Raw genomic sequence first — 18,957 nt, forward strand, 5'->3', positions numbered from 1 at the left:
ATCAACGCATGATCCAATGTAATTGCTGTCTCAGCAACATATTTCTTTTATATTTTTCACAGCCTCAATATATCATTCTGTAGTAAGAGTTCAGACAAGTAAAGCAGTGAAAAATATTAGGTTTTTAGTATTTGTTTCTATTGGGGGGGTGGACTAGATGACCTTTAAAGGTACCTTCCAACCCACAGATTCTATGATTCATTGGCATATTTCCACCGTTGTTTGGGTAGTGAAACGAAATTAACTTTTTTTTGCTGTTGTTTACAAGATATATCTAGTGTTACCTACACTAAGGGTTGGAAAAATGCAGGTCAGAATGCAAATAAAAGTGATTTCTAATAGCTATTTTTATTTGATTTTCAGATCCTAAGTTCTTAGATTGCATTTGGGTCACAATTCCATACTGCTGTGAGGGATAGAAGTGCTAAAAGCAGCAGAAGAAGTGACCTAGAAATTCTTATGTAATCAAGGGACTCCAGAAGGGGTTTTAAGGAAAATAACGGTAACAGCGAACTTGCAATAAAATTGTGAGAGCTGGCAATAATTAAATTTCATTTTCTAGAAAAAAAAGAAGAAAAAGGAATGTAATAATTTTCTGCAAACCACTCTCATAGAATAGTATTTATTTATTTTTATATTAGAATTAAAAATAAACTGTAGAAAGAATTCTATTCCTACGTTGTTTTGTAAATATGAAACTGAATACGATTTGACAACTGCCTGTCCACTCCACAAATGAGTAAGCATGAAAAGCTCTTTTCTGAACACTCACTGTCTGACTTCAGAACTTAATTAACTTCTTTTACATGCTTAAATCAATTCTTATCTTGTGCACATTACTAGGATACAACTGCTGAGCAAATTAACAGAAACAAACAAATTTATCGAATTCAGTATTAAAAAAATTTTATTTCTGCAAGAATATCTTTTGTTTCTGAATTTATTCCAGATAATTTTACTTGCAGCCTGCATTATATTTATAATACTTCTGTTTATTAGAAAATACAGATGTTTATGTAGTATTTATTCTTTAATATTTTCTGACTCTAAAGGAAGCAATTCTGTTGAGTAAAAAGTGTGTCTAAAAACTTAAATCAACAGACAAAGTGTCTCACTTTGTTACTCTAAGCTCAACCACAGTAGGAAAGGAAAGTTCAAAGTTACAACTTTGCATCACTGCCAAAATACACGAGCCCTATCTCACTGGATTGAGTCAGTTGAGTCCCACTGTGATGATGGAGTTCAGGCTGCAAGAAGAGTTCATGTTCGGCTGACTCTCCAGTACCACCCTAGAATGCAATGTGCAGTATCTGTTTTGTATTCCCTTGGGCTGGGAATTTATAGCAAACACTGTTTTTGGGAACAGTGTTAGCAACTGAAATACTGCAGCACAAAGTGGCCTCCCAGTAACTTTTAGCTACTGCCACAGTACGCACAGATAATAAAAATAGAATCTTGCTTGTTCATCTGAAGTAGGTTCTGAATTGTTGATTTAAGTGATTGTAAATAACTGTAACTTAAATTTGATGGTCAACCGAGACAAACGCAAAGATACTTAGCTTAGAATTTCAAGTAAAAAAATCCAGCAAGATAACTGAGGCAAAACGGATATTATATCGAGATGTCGAAACCCTGTCACCTTAGAGTTTGAGCAGGAATCTTTTCTTCTTGAAAAGGTAGTGCCTGTAAAATACCACATAACAGTAATATAAGTACATCAATAAAACTAGAGAAAGTGTTTTAATTGCTGCAAATGTTTTTTGAATAAACTACCAATGCTTATATTTTGTTCCAATTTGTTTGTTTTCCTATTTTTTTTTTTTAAGACCATATGAATTGTTAAACAAAAACCTGAAAATCATATGCCTTGGCTCTGCTCTGAGCAAAAACATTGCTGGGTTCTGATTTATGCCCTATTTAATAATTGTAGCTTTATCAAGGCTACTGCTGTGCACTCTGCTGTGACTTAACATGACTACACCTTAACCTCTCTACCATGTAAAAGGAATAACTATACTGCACTTAAAGGAATTTTGCAGCTTGCCTGAGATTCACATTAAAACTTCTGTTCAAAGTTATCTTATCATTTGTGAACGGTAGAAGCTTAAAATGTAGGAATTTATTGCTGAAATTCTTATTTAATTAATTCCAGTACTTATTCTTTTCATCTGTCCACAGTCAGAAAATTAGTATGTTCCACTGCATTGCTCACCAGTGCAATACTAAAACATAAAAACTTGCAAAATTGATTTCTAATATTAAAAATGGGTAGATTGTGAGGTGCTTGAATATGTTGGTGGCTCTTATGTTGCATACATATGCATGAGTGCAATGCGCTGGTAAAACTGAGGATGTGTAGGTGTATGTTTTCAGCTGCCATCCCTAGGGTTAGGGAGAGTCTTGTCTGTGTCCTCTGCATACTCTACAACATTTGGGTGGTCATGGATGGTTGTTGCGCCTTCCAGCAACCGCTCCTTGGGTTAAGAAGGGTATCGTGTCTCATTCATTGAGCCTGGGTGGCCACGTACTCTTCACACCCTCTTTCAGGGTAACAGAACTCAGCTCTTCATTTTCCGTGCAACGCTTCCATAACCAGGTGACTCTTCCAGTTAGTCTATGACACAGGCTACACACCACATGCAAGGTCAAAGCTCAGCTCCTTCATGGGGTCTAGCTTCACTAAGAAACAAATTAACAATGAAACAATCAACTCCCAAGGCTCAGCTAAACCCACCTTCGCATCTTACTGCAACACAAACCCAATCTCCCTCTGCCAGGACAGCCAAACTCTGGAATCTGCTTCCTCCTCTTAATTATCTCCAGCTGTTGGTCCCTCCCTCTAGGCCTCATGTTGCTGGCAGGTGCTATGGGGTGGGGCAAACTTCATCCCCACATCCAGGACACGGTTAACTACCTCCTTCCTCAGTGCTTTGTTCCACTGACATGTCCTAATTTATATTAGTGGTTTGTGTTTTTCATTGCCTTGAATTAATCCACGGTCTGTGGATTTATTTAAAAGACAATGAAAAACCACAGCCTTCCTAGTTGCAAAGGTACCTGGAAGAGTGACTCCCAAGGCAATGCTAGAGAGTCCTTGGGCAAGATGATGCAGCAACCCTGGGGAATGTAACCTGTTCGTTGACGTTTATACACTCAGCCTATATACAAGGCATAGTGTGTAGTAGAGAACTATGCAGTAAACCAAAGCAAACTTACCCATGAAGCCACATCCTAGCAATTTTGACAAATTTTAGGGGGCTATTTTGTTCTAGCTCTTGTCTTTTCAGGGGCAGATCAGACCTCCACTACCTTCTCTGCTTATGAGATGAAAATGACACTTTCTTTTCACTGAGAGAAAAGTGAGTCACGCTAATGGTGGAACTCCATGTCCCTGTGACAGTGAATCGAGGCTCCCATGCTGACCTTTTCCAGCTCTGATTTTTTAACTATGCAAATACAATTAAATATGTTAAAATGGTAAGAATGAGGTCTGAAGTAGTATCTTTTATTAGATGCAGCTAGAAAAAATGGGTAGTTTTGGTCAAATACTTTTTTCACCAATTTGTTCCATCTAAACGGTCTGCCTGTTTTCTCAGTTATGACAGGTGGTCTAATGCCTGATATACTTCTTGCTACAGACCTTGCCACTTTCATATCCCAAAACTATTCTTCCTACAACTGTAATCAAGTTATTATTTACAGCTGTCACAAAAGTGAAAAGAATGTCTCCTGCAGCCCAGAATGCATCGATAAGCTGGCTTATAGCTAGTCAGTTACAAAAAAAAGCCCAAAACCAAACAAACATCACAAAACCACCAGAAACCTCGACTCGAAGCAAGTATATTTTAAATTCATTGTCTAAACAAGATCTAACATTTTTCTAAGGTTATAATATGTTCCTGAGAAAATTATAAATCACAAAAATATTGAGGACCTTGCCAAGTAATGCTGGAAAAAATTTCAGCAATTTTAGCTTCTTTTGCTCACTGTAGCAGGTGTTCGAAAAGACAAAGATTTGGGAGAAAGACGATGTACAAAATTCTCCGAGACAAGGCAAGGTCCCCCAGTTCATTAAAACTTGCCAAGTGCACGTTTTAGATTCTCTATAATATTCTAAGAATTACCATGAATTCTGCTTGGGTTGATAACTAGAAACTTCAGACGACTTACGAAATGGCAGGAAAACAAATGTGAAGATGATTAAACTGTATACAAAAATATTGCATCCATAAAATAAGTATCTGGCTATGGGAAAGTGTTGCTTGTGTTCTTATTGTAGTAACGTGTTGTGTCTACACTAATAGCAAATACACAAATTTCTCTTTTAAGTTGTAAAATTACAGGGACTGTAATTGTGGCCTTTTGTTTGTGTCATGTCAAGCCATGAACCTAGCCCCTGTAATAACTGAAACTCTTCGGCTAACCTTTGAACGACCCTGTACTTGGAAAGTTTTAAAATCCCATTTAGTCATTATAGTTGTTTAGCAGTTAATCCAAGTATATTGTTTTTTAAGTAAGGTTAGCTCCTTGTTGCTCATGTGTATTAGGGAACAAACGGTCAAGGGGACAATGATAAAAATATTAGGAAACAGATGAAAAGTAAAAAAAGACGGTTATTAAAAGGCAGGGATGTGGAAAAAGCAAAGACCACATATTACAGATTCTGTGATTACATAGTGTCTGGATAATTTACAGGAAAAAAATTAAAAAACCCTTAAAGCAAAGAAAAAGGGAAAAAGTAAACATGTTAGAATTATGACAGATGGTCATTATGGTTAAATGAACATGTAGTAACACACAAAGATAGAAAATTAAAAGTGTAAGATCACAAGTATGAGATGATACAATATACAAGGAGCAATGAACAACAATAAAAATTATAAAGGATGTTCTGTGCAGACACATGGTATTGATCAGGTAATTGTTGAATGTCCTTACATCTCTGTATAACTGGACAGACAATACTCAAATGTGGTTTCTTACCTTTAAATTTACATTTGTCTTTGTACAGATAATAATTGCATAAGAACAATAAAAGTACTTTTACAGAAAATTATATGAAAATAGTTACTTTGTCCTTGAGTAGTACAGTAATTTTCTTCTTCTGAGGAGGGACTCTAGAGCTCAACGTGCTCCAAAAAACAACTTTCACAGGTAAAGCCATCACCAAAGATGCTGGAAACTTCCTATCAGGGCCACAGGTGGAAGGATTGGACATTTTAAGGTATAATTCACATAATTAACCCACTTTGCTTCTCTGCATGCACACACAATAAGAATTTTATTTCTAGGCACAGTGGTACATTCAGGGCAACTTTTCAGAAATCTGTGCTAAAGTTACAATGGAGGAGAAAACATACTTCTGTGTAAAAACATGTATGCTATTCCTACAGCAAGACACTGACATTGGTGAAATGCAATTCAATTGGTGCTTATTCTTAGACTAAAAAAAATCCTGACTTCACGTTGCAACTTCTTCATTTGTTTGGGAAAAAGTCTAGTCTATTTTGCTTCCTATGTAGGTTACAGGAAACATGCAAACATTTGCTTTGGCAACACCGTTTAACTCTTTATTTCAAAACCAAGTACTCTGCATATCCTGATCTTAACTACAGTACATTTACGAAACAGCATCAGCCCAAATATTTCATGTACTGTAACAGTTAGATCTTCCACGCCTTTCTTACCTTCCAGTTAAAAGCTCTTAAGTGCAACTCTGGAAATAATAAATCCGAATAAACTTCCTGTGTGAGAGACAATTTGGGTGCTTGTGCATCCTAAAGCGCTAGCAAGACCTACTACAAAACCAGGTTTCTGACTCTTGTCCCACAAATGTTAGTACCTCACTCAGAGAAAGAAAAATTCCAAGAAGGCATGCCACATCTTACTAAACTGAAGTATGCTGGAGCATCAGCACACCACAGCACAACACCCAGAAATATTTGCACTGTTCATATGCAGATCTCTAGTACCACAACAGAGATGTGCGACAACTCTAGCTGCTCCTACGGCTCAGGAAGAGCATTTAAGGGATTCCCAGGCATTTGAAAGACCCTGCGCTCAGCACCGCCGGTAGACAGCAGCCGTTTTCCTCCCGTAGCGTGAAGCAAAAACAAAAATGAGGCTCAAAGCCCACCCTCGGCAGATGCTCAGACAGCTTGCCCTGACAAGGTGCTAGTCCCTGACAGCGAAGAGCGTACTGCTGCTATACATCCCCCACCCACACCGACGCCGAGCACCCAGCGAGCGCCGGGTGCGGCACACAGGCCAACCTCCAACGGCTGCTGAACCCAACGGCCCGGCGCGGCGGCTGCTCGCGCGGGAACCAGCCGGCGCCTCCGGCACGGCGCATGCGCAGCCCTGCTGCTCGGGCGGGCAAATTCAAACCTGCTTCTCGCCCCTTCTCTTTGTCGGGGTAGCCGTTGCGCTGACGTCATTGCACCGCGTCCTTCTCTGCGGTTTCCGGCGCTCGCCTGCGTGGTAAGTGCAGCTGAGAGGGGGAAAGTTTTCATTTGTGTGGTTCACAGCACCGTTTATCTCCCCTTTCCCTCAGAAGCGGGCGGGCAGGGGGCTTCCTGCACCCTCTCCGCCAGGCGCGGATCCTCTTCTCTCCTCCCTGCGCCTGCGGAAGCGGCGAGAGGCTCTCACCACGACGCCGGTGATGGCTTCGGGGCGCGCGGAGGCGGCGGCACCGCGGGTGGCAGAGCTGGAGGAAGAGCTGCGGAGTCTGGCGGAGGAGCTGAGCCGCTGCCAGGTACCTGAGAGGGGGGCGGTGACGGACAGCCCAGTGCGGCGCGGCTGAGGTCGCGCGGGCACCTGCCGCCCACCGGGAGGCCTTTGCAGCCCACAGCTCGGAAGCGCCGCGTCCTGCGTGGGACCCCGGGTTAGCGTCCCGGTTCCGGCGGACTCGGAGGTCAATGCGGGGAGCAGGGCCCCGGGCCCCAGGCCTGTGTGGGGCAGGAGGGCCGGGTGGCTCCCGCGACGGCGGGTCCCCAGGCAGGGGGCTTCGCCTCAGCATCCACCACGGCGCCGAGGGGGCTGCAGCGCCCACCTGTTGGGAGGCGGCGGTGGTGCCTGGGTCCGGGATGGCGCAGCCGCTGCGGGAGCGGGAACCCCCTGCGCGCCGGCGTGCGGCTCCGCGGCGCGGATTAAAGGGGCTCCGAGCTCTTGCTCTGGCTCAAAAGCAAGCGCTTGGCCTGAAAGCTTTTTCTTTTTTTCTTGCCCTTTTTTTTTTCCTTTTTTCCCCTTTCCTCTCCACAAGGAGCCACCGTTTATTTGCTTGGTGTGTAGTGGGAAGAGCGCTGAGGTGTTGCCTTGTGCAACTCCTGGAAAAATGAACAAACTGAGGGGTTTTATAGGAATGTAGGTTTTGAAGGAACCTTTAAAGGTCATTTAATCTCTTCCTCCAACCTTGCAGCAGGATTCAATATACCCAAACGGTTCCTGGCAGGGAGGCCTTTAGGCATAATTCCAGTTGTACTCTCCAGAGCTCCTCCAGACTATCTCCCTGTGACCTCCCTTCACAGATACACTCCCCTCATTTTTCCAATTGGTCGTTCGTCGCTTATGTTTAGGTACCTTTCATGAAAATAACAAAATGTTGGTAATATGAGGTCTCCTCACAGAAATCTATGGTAATTCTCTATGAAACAAGTGGAATACATCTAAAGAATACAGCAGAGAGGAAGGTGACATCTGACTTGCTTCCTGGTAGTCAGAACAGTATTTTCCTGTGGGACATGGTCTGGTTAAATGCACGAAGGCCTGGGCTGACGTAGACATATCTGCGAAAATAGCGTCTGTGTTAGACTTAGTAGCAGTTGTTCCTTCAAGCAATGTTGGTACCCCTGGAAACTGGCATTAGATTTCTGCTGTGGGTGGAATCCAGACTTCTTGCAAAAACTTGTTGCATAGGAGAACTACTGGGAGAGTGAGCTGCCAGTAAAAATCCTGTTTAGAAATACTGAACAATGAATGATTTGGGGGGTGTCTTAAATGTCATGTGGGAGAAGTTTAGGAAATTCTTTATAATGATAATTTAGTTAGTTTCCTCTCCTTGGTATGCAAATCTGCAGTATTGGAGAAGATTTGGTGGAGGCAGAAGGAAGGCCCTGTGCTCTGCTCATTTGCTAGTTGAGCATAAATTATATATTACTAGAACGTAGTAGCATATTTAAAGAGCTTTATAAATAATAGAAACTTTCAAGTAGACAGTACAAATCTGAATTTCTAATCACTTTGATAATGTAACTTGATGTACACAAATTGTAGTTAAGTATCTGATTTCCCCTTTAGATTCATTCAATTACATGTGCATTTCTACTTGCTCCTTGATGAACCCATTCCAATCATTTTCAAGTCAGCAACCAGAAAATATTTTAGATGTATTTCTTCTAAGTCTCATGCATATTATCTTGCCATTTTTGTATATTTGTCTTGTATCAGATTGGGTAAGTTTTCAGGGAGGGAAGCAAGAAAAAAAGAACATGAAAGTAATTCCTGTATTTGAAAACAGAACCCAGTCAATGTTCAGCAGTAATCCTTCCAGCTATAGGTAGAATCTAATATATACCATCCTTCTAACAACAGGGTATGTATGTCTTCAGGATTTATTTCAGACTGTTAATAAAAAGGAAAGCGAAGCAGTAATCCATAAGCTGAAATTCTTCTCTCAAAGCACTTCAGTGTAGACATCTACACGCTTTACCATTTTACTAATCCATCAATAAATGTAGATTGGCATGTTTAAGCATGTGTATGTTATGTAAAGAAGGGGGAAAACAGATTTTAGTAAGTGAAAGAGGTGATAGCCTAGCCAATTATGTAGCTCTTTTAAAGTAGGATTTATCTAAAATAATCTTTTTTGAAGTTTTGTGAAGTTACGCTGAATTTGGATGGGAACTAAAGTAGGCTTCACAAAAATTCTTCAGCTGGTTTAAGTTCTTATTTGATATGAAAACTTTGTACAAAGACAAGCCATTTGAAAACATGAATGTATATGGGCAATGTTAATGTGCTTTTCTAATTTCTTCACAGCTGAAATACAAAGCTTTTATTGACCAATTAATTCCTTAGTGGAATTATATTTCATCTGCTGTGATTTTCTTAGTTTCGTTTGCATGTAAGATCTTCTTCGGTTCTTGTTTTAAGTCGTCACCTAACATTTGTTGTTCTTGTCAATCAGAATCATGAAACTGTTTTAAGTTGGAAGGGACCTCCTGGGAACATCTATTCTGCCTGATCCGACAGCAGGTTGCCCAGGATGGTGTGCGGTCAGGTTTTGAGTATTTCCATGGCTGGAGACTCTGCAACCCCTTAGGACAACCTGTGCCAGTGTGTGAAGACCCTCAGTAAAAGTGTTTCAGATTGTGTATTAAGATTTTTCTTGTCTTATGTTCTAGTCTGTGGGGTAGGTTTATCTGTTTTGGAGACTACCTTAGCAGGCATTTTGCATAGAAATGTTATGTAAATGTCTTTTTTAAAGACATTAGTGAGAGGTTGTTAGCTTATAATCCAGCAACAGGATAAAATTGCCTAAGTTTTGGGGTTTTTTTCTTTTTTTCTTCTGAGTGTTACATTCACAGACATAAACTGCACTTCCAAAACAGACCTCCCAACTGAAGTCTAGTTTAATAGTTTAACAATGTACCAGAACTAAAGGATTAGCTTTAAATATTTGTTTAGGTATTAGCCTTTTCAATTTTTTTTTTTTTCAAAGGAAAAAAAAAACCTTATCAAATGATTGAGGCTGAAAGTTTTAATTGGTTCTAGGGAACACTAAACAAAGTTATAGAAATAGAAATGTATCTACCCAATGTTTATCTAGCACGTGAATAAAATATGCCAGACTTCTCTACTTCTCCACACCTCCTTTGGCTACTGTATCCACTGTTGTGAAGTCTATCTACTAGGAACTGGAATCCACTGACAATATAGTCTGTTGGCTATATATATGGAAGCCATCTCTGGCTAATGAAGTTCCTGAGTCTTAGTGGAAGTATTTTGCATACTAGCTTTGCCCTAACCACACGTATTTCAGGCATCTACTTTCGGCTGTTGTCTTTTTTCTGCAACAGGATCCTGGAGTAGCTGACCCTTTTTCTCATCTGGGATGGTGGCCTTTATGTTCAAACTTAGCTTCTTTTTCTTCACATTTCTTCTGTCTTTTAAGGTAACACTTCCCACCAGGTAAAGGTGCCTACAGGGCCAAATATGATATTTTGAAGATTTTCTTTTTTTTTTTCCTCAATTTTCTAAAGCTAAGGTTCTGCTGTTAAGTCTTGTCCTCAGCAGCTTAGGTTTGCAGTATTTGATATTTTCTTTAATACTCTTAAAAACATTGTGGGAACCTGAATCTTAATAAGTGAGATCTTGGAGGAGAGCCTATTAAAAGCAGAACAATTTTGTTGTAGTCAGTGTGTGAATACTGATGTTGTCTTGTAATTCTGTGATGGAATTTGCAAAAATGAGAAAGCCACATTAAGAAAACAGTCCAAAGCTCCCAAATTGTCTACTAAGGAAACTTGTGTAAAGCAGAGAAAGTAAGAAAAAAATCTAAATCTAAAGCATGTTTGGCACTGTATTGTGCTGTTTTGGGAAAATTATCGTTGTGTCTGTAGTAGACCATTGTATAGTTATTTTGATAATCACTTAATAAATGACTTTTAATTTCACTGCTCCTCTTCTCCTAATTTTACTTGAGAATTACTTGAGCAACCGAGTAATTTTCCTGAGAAAACTGCAAAGGAAACGTTTGTTTTTTTAAAATTTTTTTTGCCTTTGGGACCTTCCTGTTCCATTTCTCTGACTGGCCAGACAGTGTTGGGGGGCAGTGGAAAGGCAAAAGTCAAGCAGTAAGTTTATGATGATCTGGCCTCTGTTACTTGCTTCAACTATTACGTTCTACTTCAGGGCATTATGCTGCTGCATACCACCTTAATACCTCAAGACACTTCCATGAAAAATCTTGGACAGCTATGTTCCTATTGCTTCCTGGAGTTTCTGGCTCTGCTTAGTGTTGAAAAGATCTGGTGTGTTTTATCCCTGTCTTGTTTTCTCCTGTGATTCTGTGGTTTTTGGGGGGCAGATGGAGGTGCTGTTTTTGCAAGCATAGTTTTTGCTGGTAAAGGAAATGTGGCTATTTTGTTTGTTTCTATTTTTTTAATAAGGGGAATGATTTGCTCTCTCTCTGGAAGCTCATTCTGTGAGTGGAGTTTCTGGGCCAAGGGTATTTTTCTTTAGCTTTCATGTGCTTTTTCTTTAAACCACCTGGTGACTCTATATTTTAATAATTAATTTATAGTGTGTTCCACAGTTAGTTTCTTGCGGTCATTTTTTTCTGGAAGCTATTTCATTTGGTGCAAAATAATGTGCATTCCTGAAACAGAAGATACATTTTGGTGTTCTGGCTGTCAATCCTGTTCCTACAGACACTTTCATGCACCCTGTTCGGTAACTAAGAAGATAGGAAAGGTTCTTTAAAGTATCCTGTGGTAGGAAACTTCATCAAATCCTCGCTTTGAACAAGATGGTATGATTTGAGACTCAGTTTTCTACATCCAGTTTAGTGTCTTATGTTGCTGGAAGTCCGGAGAACACGTCCTCTTTTTACTTATGTTTTTGGTGGTATTCACAAAAGGCCTTTGGTTTGATGAGCTTTGTTTCATATTTTCCAGCCTAGGATCTCTTTCTTTATTTGCTGAAAGTGTTGTTTTGGGTTCAAGCAAGTGTCTTAACAATTTACCCATTCTTATTTTAAAAAAAAACCCAACAGTCTTAACTTTATTCATGGCAGCTTTGATTTAGAAGGTAACATGGCATCTCTTGCTGCTAAAATAAGGTGATATTTTCCTAATTGAAGACTTTTTTCTAACTTTGTGGTTCTGCAAAAACTGAGACTACCCCATCTTTTTTCTGCAGTTACATACACTGTTTTTAGGGAGCTCTTGTTAGTGTTATCTACTCAAGCTCATGTGCTTTTCCTGTCAATGATGCTTATAATGCCTACTCCTCTGCTATATTAGGAATTAATAGGTGTATGTAGCTGTGACTAAGTTACAGGTCTCTGGAGAGTACACCATTGCATGGTACTCTGCACAGTTTATACCTCTGACTTAGAAGGTACAGTCTGTCAGCCACCAGACTACAACATTTAGCCAAAGAAACCATACTGCTGCTTCTGGTTTTGAATTTACAAAATGCAGTTTATAGATTAAAAAAAACTAGTCAAAAATTAGTCAAAAAGTTAGGAGCTGATCAGTAACTGTCTGTAAATGTTCTGCTGCAGCAGATTTGCCGGTTTCTGTCAAAAAGTGACAAATAGAAACAGGGAAGAAAGAGATCTTCTTGTAGCTGCTGTTACTGTTCTTTCTCTTCATTGTCAGGGATTGGAGAGAAATCTGAAAGAATGCACTATATGTATCCATAAGCGTTTCAGGTAGAAGAGGAACAAGGCTTTGTGGATGGTGGAGTGATGGGGGCTTCAGCGGCTGCTGGCTTTGCTTCATGTTTTATGTTTCCTGCCTACTGTGAAAAGCTGTGCATAGACCTGTTCTGGTCTTCATGTCTTATTTTATACTATATTTGCAGAAAAAGAACAGTACTTTGTGGACAGCTGGACTGTCTTGTTTTGATCACTTTGTAGGTCAGGCAGGGATGTAAAATATTCTCTTTGGTATCAGCAGCATTGGTAACAGACAGGATTGCTATAACAAACTCTCCTTATGAAAAATTTTTCTTACCTGGAAAAACAGATGCATTCTTTCATTCTGGACGGATTTAGTATCCAGGACATCCACTGGAAATCTAATGTAGCCATGATAACACAGATTCATAAATAGATTTAACCTCCACACTTTATTTACAAGTAAATAGGAAAAATACATTAAATAACAAAACATTGCATTGTTTCATGATAGGTGAATAGCTATTTGAGGTGTATGCTGATTGTACATAATAGAAATGTTTTAAAATCAATAGCTGAGAATTGAAACTAAAACTAAAAAAGCCATAGTTCTTCCTTAGTGATGTGTTTTTATGTTGACTTAGTTCTTTTTCTTCTGACTAAAATTGAAATGGTTGTCAACTACCAGTATGAGAATTTAGTGTGTTAGTATTTCTTCTGGATGAATTGTTGATATCCATATACTGTTTTTTCAAAATAGGGCAAAGTGTTTAATGTGTCCATTAATTAAATACTAATATTTTTATTTGTGATTAACCAAGACCACATACTTATTGGTGCCAAGGAATGCCAGCTGTTTTGTGCTTTGGGTGGGGTTTTTTGTTATTTTATACTCTTATATTTTGCCATAAGGAGTCTAAATCACATGAGTCTGATTAGTACAGGTGTTGTTAATAAAAGGTGTACTCTTTATGTATTATAGACAGAAGTAATGTTGAATAGCTATGTTTCTTTATTTTCTTTTGTTATTTTTTTTTTACTTTTGACAAATTTTAGCTAGCTAGAATGAATTTTTGCATACCTGGTCTTTCCTTCTGAAAAATATTTGTTTGGAATATTTGAGCAAAATTGTGAAGATGAAATGAGAGTGATATTTTAAAAAAACCCGACAGTATTTTTGCACTTATTAAAGTAGTCACCTATTCACAGTATGTCTGTGTGTAAATATTTCAAATTGCCCCCAGAATGTGAGTGGGAATTTAAAATTTGGTATAGAGATTATAGTCATAGAATGGTTTGGAAGGAACCTTTAAGGATCATCTAGTCTAACCTCTCTGCCTTGCTCAGGGACGTCTTTCAGTAGGTCAAGTTGCTCGGGGACCCGTCCAGCCTGACTTTGAACACTTCCAATGATGGAGCATCCACAAACCTGTTCCAGTGTCCCACCACCCATGTTGTAAAAAATGTCTTCCTTATGTCCAATCTAAACTTACCGTCTTTCACTCTGTTAAAACTGTTGCCCCTTATCACTACAGGCTTTGTTAAAAAGTCTCTCTCAGTTGCTCTTATAAACCTCCTTTAGGTATTAAAAGGCTGCAATAAGATCTCTCTAGAGCCTTCTCTTGTCCAGACTGTACGACCCCAACTCTTAGCCTTTCATCACAGGAGAGGTGGTCCAGGCCGCTGATTTAATTTTGTGGCCCTACTATGGACCTGTGTTGACAGGGCCATGTCTTCCTGGTGCTGGGATCTTTGGAGCTGGATGCAGTACTCCAGGTGGGATCTCACAAAAGCAGAGTAGAGAGGGAGAATCATCTCCCTTGACCTGCTGGCCACACTGCTTTTCATGCAGCTCAGGATACAATTGGCCTTCTGGGCTGCGAGCGCACATTGCCAGCTCACGTCCAGCTTCTAATCCACTGATACCCTCAAGTCCTTCTCGGCAGGGCTGCTCTCAATCCCTTTGTCCCCCAGCCTGTACTGATACTGGGGGTTGTCCCGACCCAGGTGCAGGACCCTGCACTTGGTCTTGTTGAGCCTCATGAGCTTGACACGGGCCTGTTCCTTGAGCTTGTCCAGGTCCATCTGGATGGCATCCCGTCCCTCAGGCGTGCCAACCACACCACTCAGCTTGGAGTCATCTGCAAACTTGCTGAGGGTGCACTTGATCCCACTGCATATGTCACTGATTAAGACATTAAACAGTACAGGTCCCAGCATGGACCCCTGAGGGACACCACTCGTCACTGATCTCCATTTGGAGTTGTTGACCACTACCCTCTGGATGCAACCATCCAGCCAATTCCTCATCCACCCAACAGTTCACCCATCAACTCTGTATCTGTGCAATTTAGAGAGAAGGATGTTGCGGGGGACTCTGTCAAAGGCCTTACGTGTAGGCATATGTTTGTATTGTCTGTAAAATAAAACTACTTGAGCATTCCTGTACTCCTGAATGCATTGAAAATAACAAATGCATTATGATTATATTAATCCGTAGCATTATATGTAAACAAAAACTGTGTCCTGTGCAGCAACTTTTGCATTGTTCTGTGCTCTCAAATAAGTGACTGAAGTCTTAAAATAACTCTCAGAATTGTAGTGCTTCCAGAAAGATTTACGTGACTTAGAAAATGCATCTCCTATTCCATTCTGTGCATCTTCCATCCAAATTACTTCAATGACTGGTTAGTTTTCATTGAAGTAGTTTAGATATTTATAGCTTGAAGGGAAAGCTCACAGATTCGTTATCCTAGCCTTGATCTATAAAGGGATTAAAGCAAACCCTTATCTCTGGGGCTGAACCCTTTGCTTTCTCCTATCCTGCCCTCTTTGACAATTCTTACACCAACCAAGTGTTAAGTTTTTGATGTTGAGTGCTCAGAAAAAAAGCAAATGTTGTTGTAATGGCTGTACCAGTGAGTGAAGGCATGCAGAGCATACTGACAGTGCATTCACCAAAGAGCAAAGGAAGTAATTTACTTTTAGCTCTTCGTGAGGGTGGCATTGTGTGTCACAGGTCTGTGTCTACCTGATAACTTCTCTCTACCATTTAATGCATGTTTATTTCTGTCCTGTCCTCCTGTGATGGTACTGATCTGACTTGTGTGATGTTAATTCACTGACTATGTCATGGTGGGCCAGAAGTGTTTTGTATTTCTTGTCCACTGATGCTACAATGAATCTGTTATGTATGTAAATTAAGAATGTGTAATAAAATTATTCTGTTAAGTGCATTGCTGTCTTTTTGTCACACTAATGGACTAATCTGAGAGGTTCCTTATGAAATAATGTGTAATGCCAGCATCTTTTAGTATAAGTTGTGTAGTACTTTTGCTTAGACCACTGTTACTGCGTCAACATTGTAACATGATAGCGTTATTTATATGGTGCCTGTTTGCTTTCAACAGAGTTCTGAGTAAGGATGCAATCTCAGGGTGTGGGAGGAGTATGTTTGTATATTTACCTACACACAGTTTTTTTATATTCTACGTATATCTGTAAGTAAAGCAGTACACTATTTTTTTCCATTTTTGATTCATAAGTCTCTTTGTGCCAAAATTAGCAATAGAGACAGGGTAACAGGAAAGTCTTTAAATAGAGGATTATGGCTGGAAGATATGTTAAACTATTTTTCTAGTATCATGAAATTACTTGTTGGTTGCATATCCCTTATACTGCAACATTAAGGCATTGGGGAGGAAGGGGGGAAGATACACTTGTTTGCTGATGGCGTCTATTTTGAAGCTATCAATCTGGTCAGGTCACATACAGCCATGTTACAAATCTCTACCCAGAAATTAGATGTAGCAGTACACACTGTATGTGAGTGACCTTTGTGAACTTGAAAATAATGTTATCTTTAGAGCCTGGTGCATATAAGACACTAAGTTTTCTTCTGACATACTGATCAGTCTTACCTTCTAGTGACTTTTTAAATTGGTGAAAAGTGTAGCACGTTAAAGATGGGTTATGTAAAGTGTAAGAGTATTCTGTACTGTGACCACTCAGCAGGACTGGGTGGGTTGTAGAGAGAATATAATATATATTAGGAATATAATTCCTTTCTGGAAATCACAAAGGAACACTGTCACAGCAGGATCAAGAGAGTCTGCACTGGCAGTGTACAACAGTGTAAGTTTAAAAGTCTTGCGAGCCATCAAGAAGCAAGTCTGTCACTTGCATGTAAAGTGTATATGTCAACTTGATTAAAGGTTTGAGCTTTTTAGTCAGAAGTATACTAGACGTTAGGGGAGTCCAAAACAATCCAGATTGACAGTTTTCTTGCAGATGTTTCAATGCTTATACTAGCCATGTTATTTCATGGTTTGTTTTCTTTTTCTCAATTACATATAGTATTTTGCATTTCCATATGAATTCTTCCAGCCTGGTAGTCATGCGTATTTCACTTTGTATTGAATACTCACTTCATAATACAGAAAATTGTCAGTATCTATCGTAGAGTTCTTACTAAAAATTAACAGTAAACCAAGAGCTCCCTCTGTCCTCTCAAGTGTTTAATTTTCCCCTTTGGGGATATCAACTGATTGAAAAAATAAAATGAGAGTTTGTATCCTGTGCTTTTCTAGGGATTATTTGAGGAGAGGGTGCAGGTGGGAAGATGTCGTTTGTTTGGGTTTTGGGGTTTTTTTTTCTCTTTTGGGGGGCGTTCTCTTCCAGATTTCAGAAGATAGTATCTTCCTAATTAGTAAATAACTTGTAATGCTATAAAAATTTAAGGTATCATATGAACACTACTGATAGTTAATATGCTTTGGAATAAGTACAGTGAAACGTCAAAGAGTACTGATTTCAAACTGCAGGTAACTGAGATGCTTGATGTATAAATTTACAGGAAAGGAGGAGGTTTTTCAGTTTATCCTTGCTCTCAACACAAGACATGATAGGCATGTTAAAAAAAAAAAAGTTAAACCTACCTGTAAATTTAATACCCAAACCGTCATGAATGTATAGTTCCTGTGAGCAAAAAAAAGAGAGAGAGATACTGCTTATGTTTTTTGGCACTCCTCTCACTGCTAATTTAAAAGCTTTTCCTATAGCAATTCAGTATCATTACTTTGAAAGAATGACAGCTAATTCTTCTTGATAAAGCGGTGTAAAAATTCTCAAAACTTTCTATGTTTAGGTCTCTTCTTAGTTTCCATTAGACAAATAACTATATGCAATATTGGTACAGTTTTGTATACTTCTGGTATCAAATGTCCGGAGCAGTATTTATGCTTAGATTTATCTTCTAAAAGCCAAGTAAATTGTTTTAATTTAAATAAGAACATTTATTTTTCCCTGCTTATAAGCCAGAGGGATTTTGTGTTTTGTGACCTACACTGATGTTTAATAAATTTATGACTTCACTTGCAAGCAAATATTTCTGCTGTAGCTAGTCATGCCATGTAACCTTTGTCAGTAGCTCATCTGATGTTTGTCCCTGTGTTGGTATGATGATGAGGTACAATCACTTTCACTGTAGGCTGAGGGAAAATCCAACTTTTGGGGGGATATGCAGTGTGCTCTGTTTTTTCTTGCATAGTTCTTTAGTTCTGGCATGCAAATTTGATCACAGGATGAGTGTCTTTATCTGACATTAGGTGTGTTGTGAATATTCTTAGTTTTAATGAGCAATTTTCACTAACTTTCAAATGACATCTGTATACTGCTGTGTGTATGTAAGTTCTCAGCTGTTCAAGGTACACTCTTGCTGGCCTCTTGAGCTGTTAACATACACTTGAGTAGGCTGAATGTTTCTTGGGTATGCTGAAGATTGATACATCCCAGACCTTGACAGCTGTAGTGTTTTTCTGTGCCAACTTCAGACAGTCTTAAGCAGCCGTTTTTCAGAAGAAATTGTTTGGCTCCTAAGCCCATTATCAAGTCCACTAATTGTGCCGAGAGCCTAAAAAGGCAGTTTAAACTTATTTTCATCTTAAAACTCTAACAATTTCTGACTAATGCTCATTCTGTTATACAAAATGCTTAATTACTTATAGATTTAAATGAAACAGTTGTAGCTATTAAAATGTTTGGGGTGTTAAAGAGAAGTCACTTTTTATAGTAACTTCTCACTTATTGACGAATGTTTCACTGTCATAATGAGAAATTTTTGTACATTTTGCTGTAAAATTTCTTTTTATGTAATGAAGTTCACAGATTTTTTAACTGCAGATGATTTTTTTTTTTTTTTACTGGTAACGTGTATTAAAGATGCTGTTAAATTGTGTCCTTATTCATTTGGCAGAAAGGGCAGTTAGGACGCTGCCTTGTTTTGTGTGCATTTGCTTTGTGCAAGTATCCAGTGAAAGGCATTTTTGATTTATATTAGAATATCTGTTAGTATAATTACAGCATTGCTTTATAGTTCTGTGTGTACTTGTCCATAGGTTGCAGCAGTAATTTTAGATACCTGTTCCTGCCTTCATAAAAAGTAAACAGCATTTATTGAAATGGTGGTGTTTTGCAGTTCTGGAAATTCCAGTGACTTGTTTTGTTTTGTTTGTTTGTGGGTATTTTTTGTTTTTTAAATGGATGCTACTTAGCCT

The 18,957-nt window shown here is 39.1% G+C and overlaps 1 protein-coding gene across 1 annotated transcript in view; it reads left to right on the forward strand.

The window, feature by feature from the left end:
* Positions 1 to 6,661: 6,661 nt before the first annotated feature.
* CNTLN (centlein) overlaps positions 6,662 to 18,957 on the forward strand; it is a gene marked incomplete at both ends in the record, with an annotated part of 207,186 nt that continues 194,890 nt past the window's right edge. Inside the window, one exon of the mRNA XM_082013442.1 lies at positions 6,662 to 6,754. Coding sequence (XP_081869568.1) covers positions 6,662 to 6,754 — 93 coding nt within the window. The remainder of the gene's footprint in view (positions 6,755 to 18,957) is intronic.

This window comes from Phaethon aethereus, assembly GCF_964289735.1.
Source record: "Phaethon aethereus genome assembly, chromosome: Z".
In the NCBI taxonomy this organism is placed as follows: Eukaryota; Metazoa; Chordata; class Aves; order Phaethontiformes; family Phaethontidae; genus Phaethon; species Phaethon aethereus.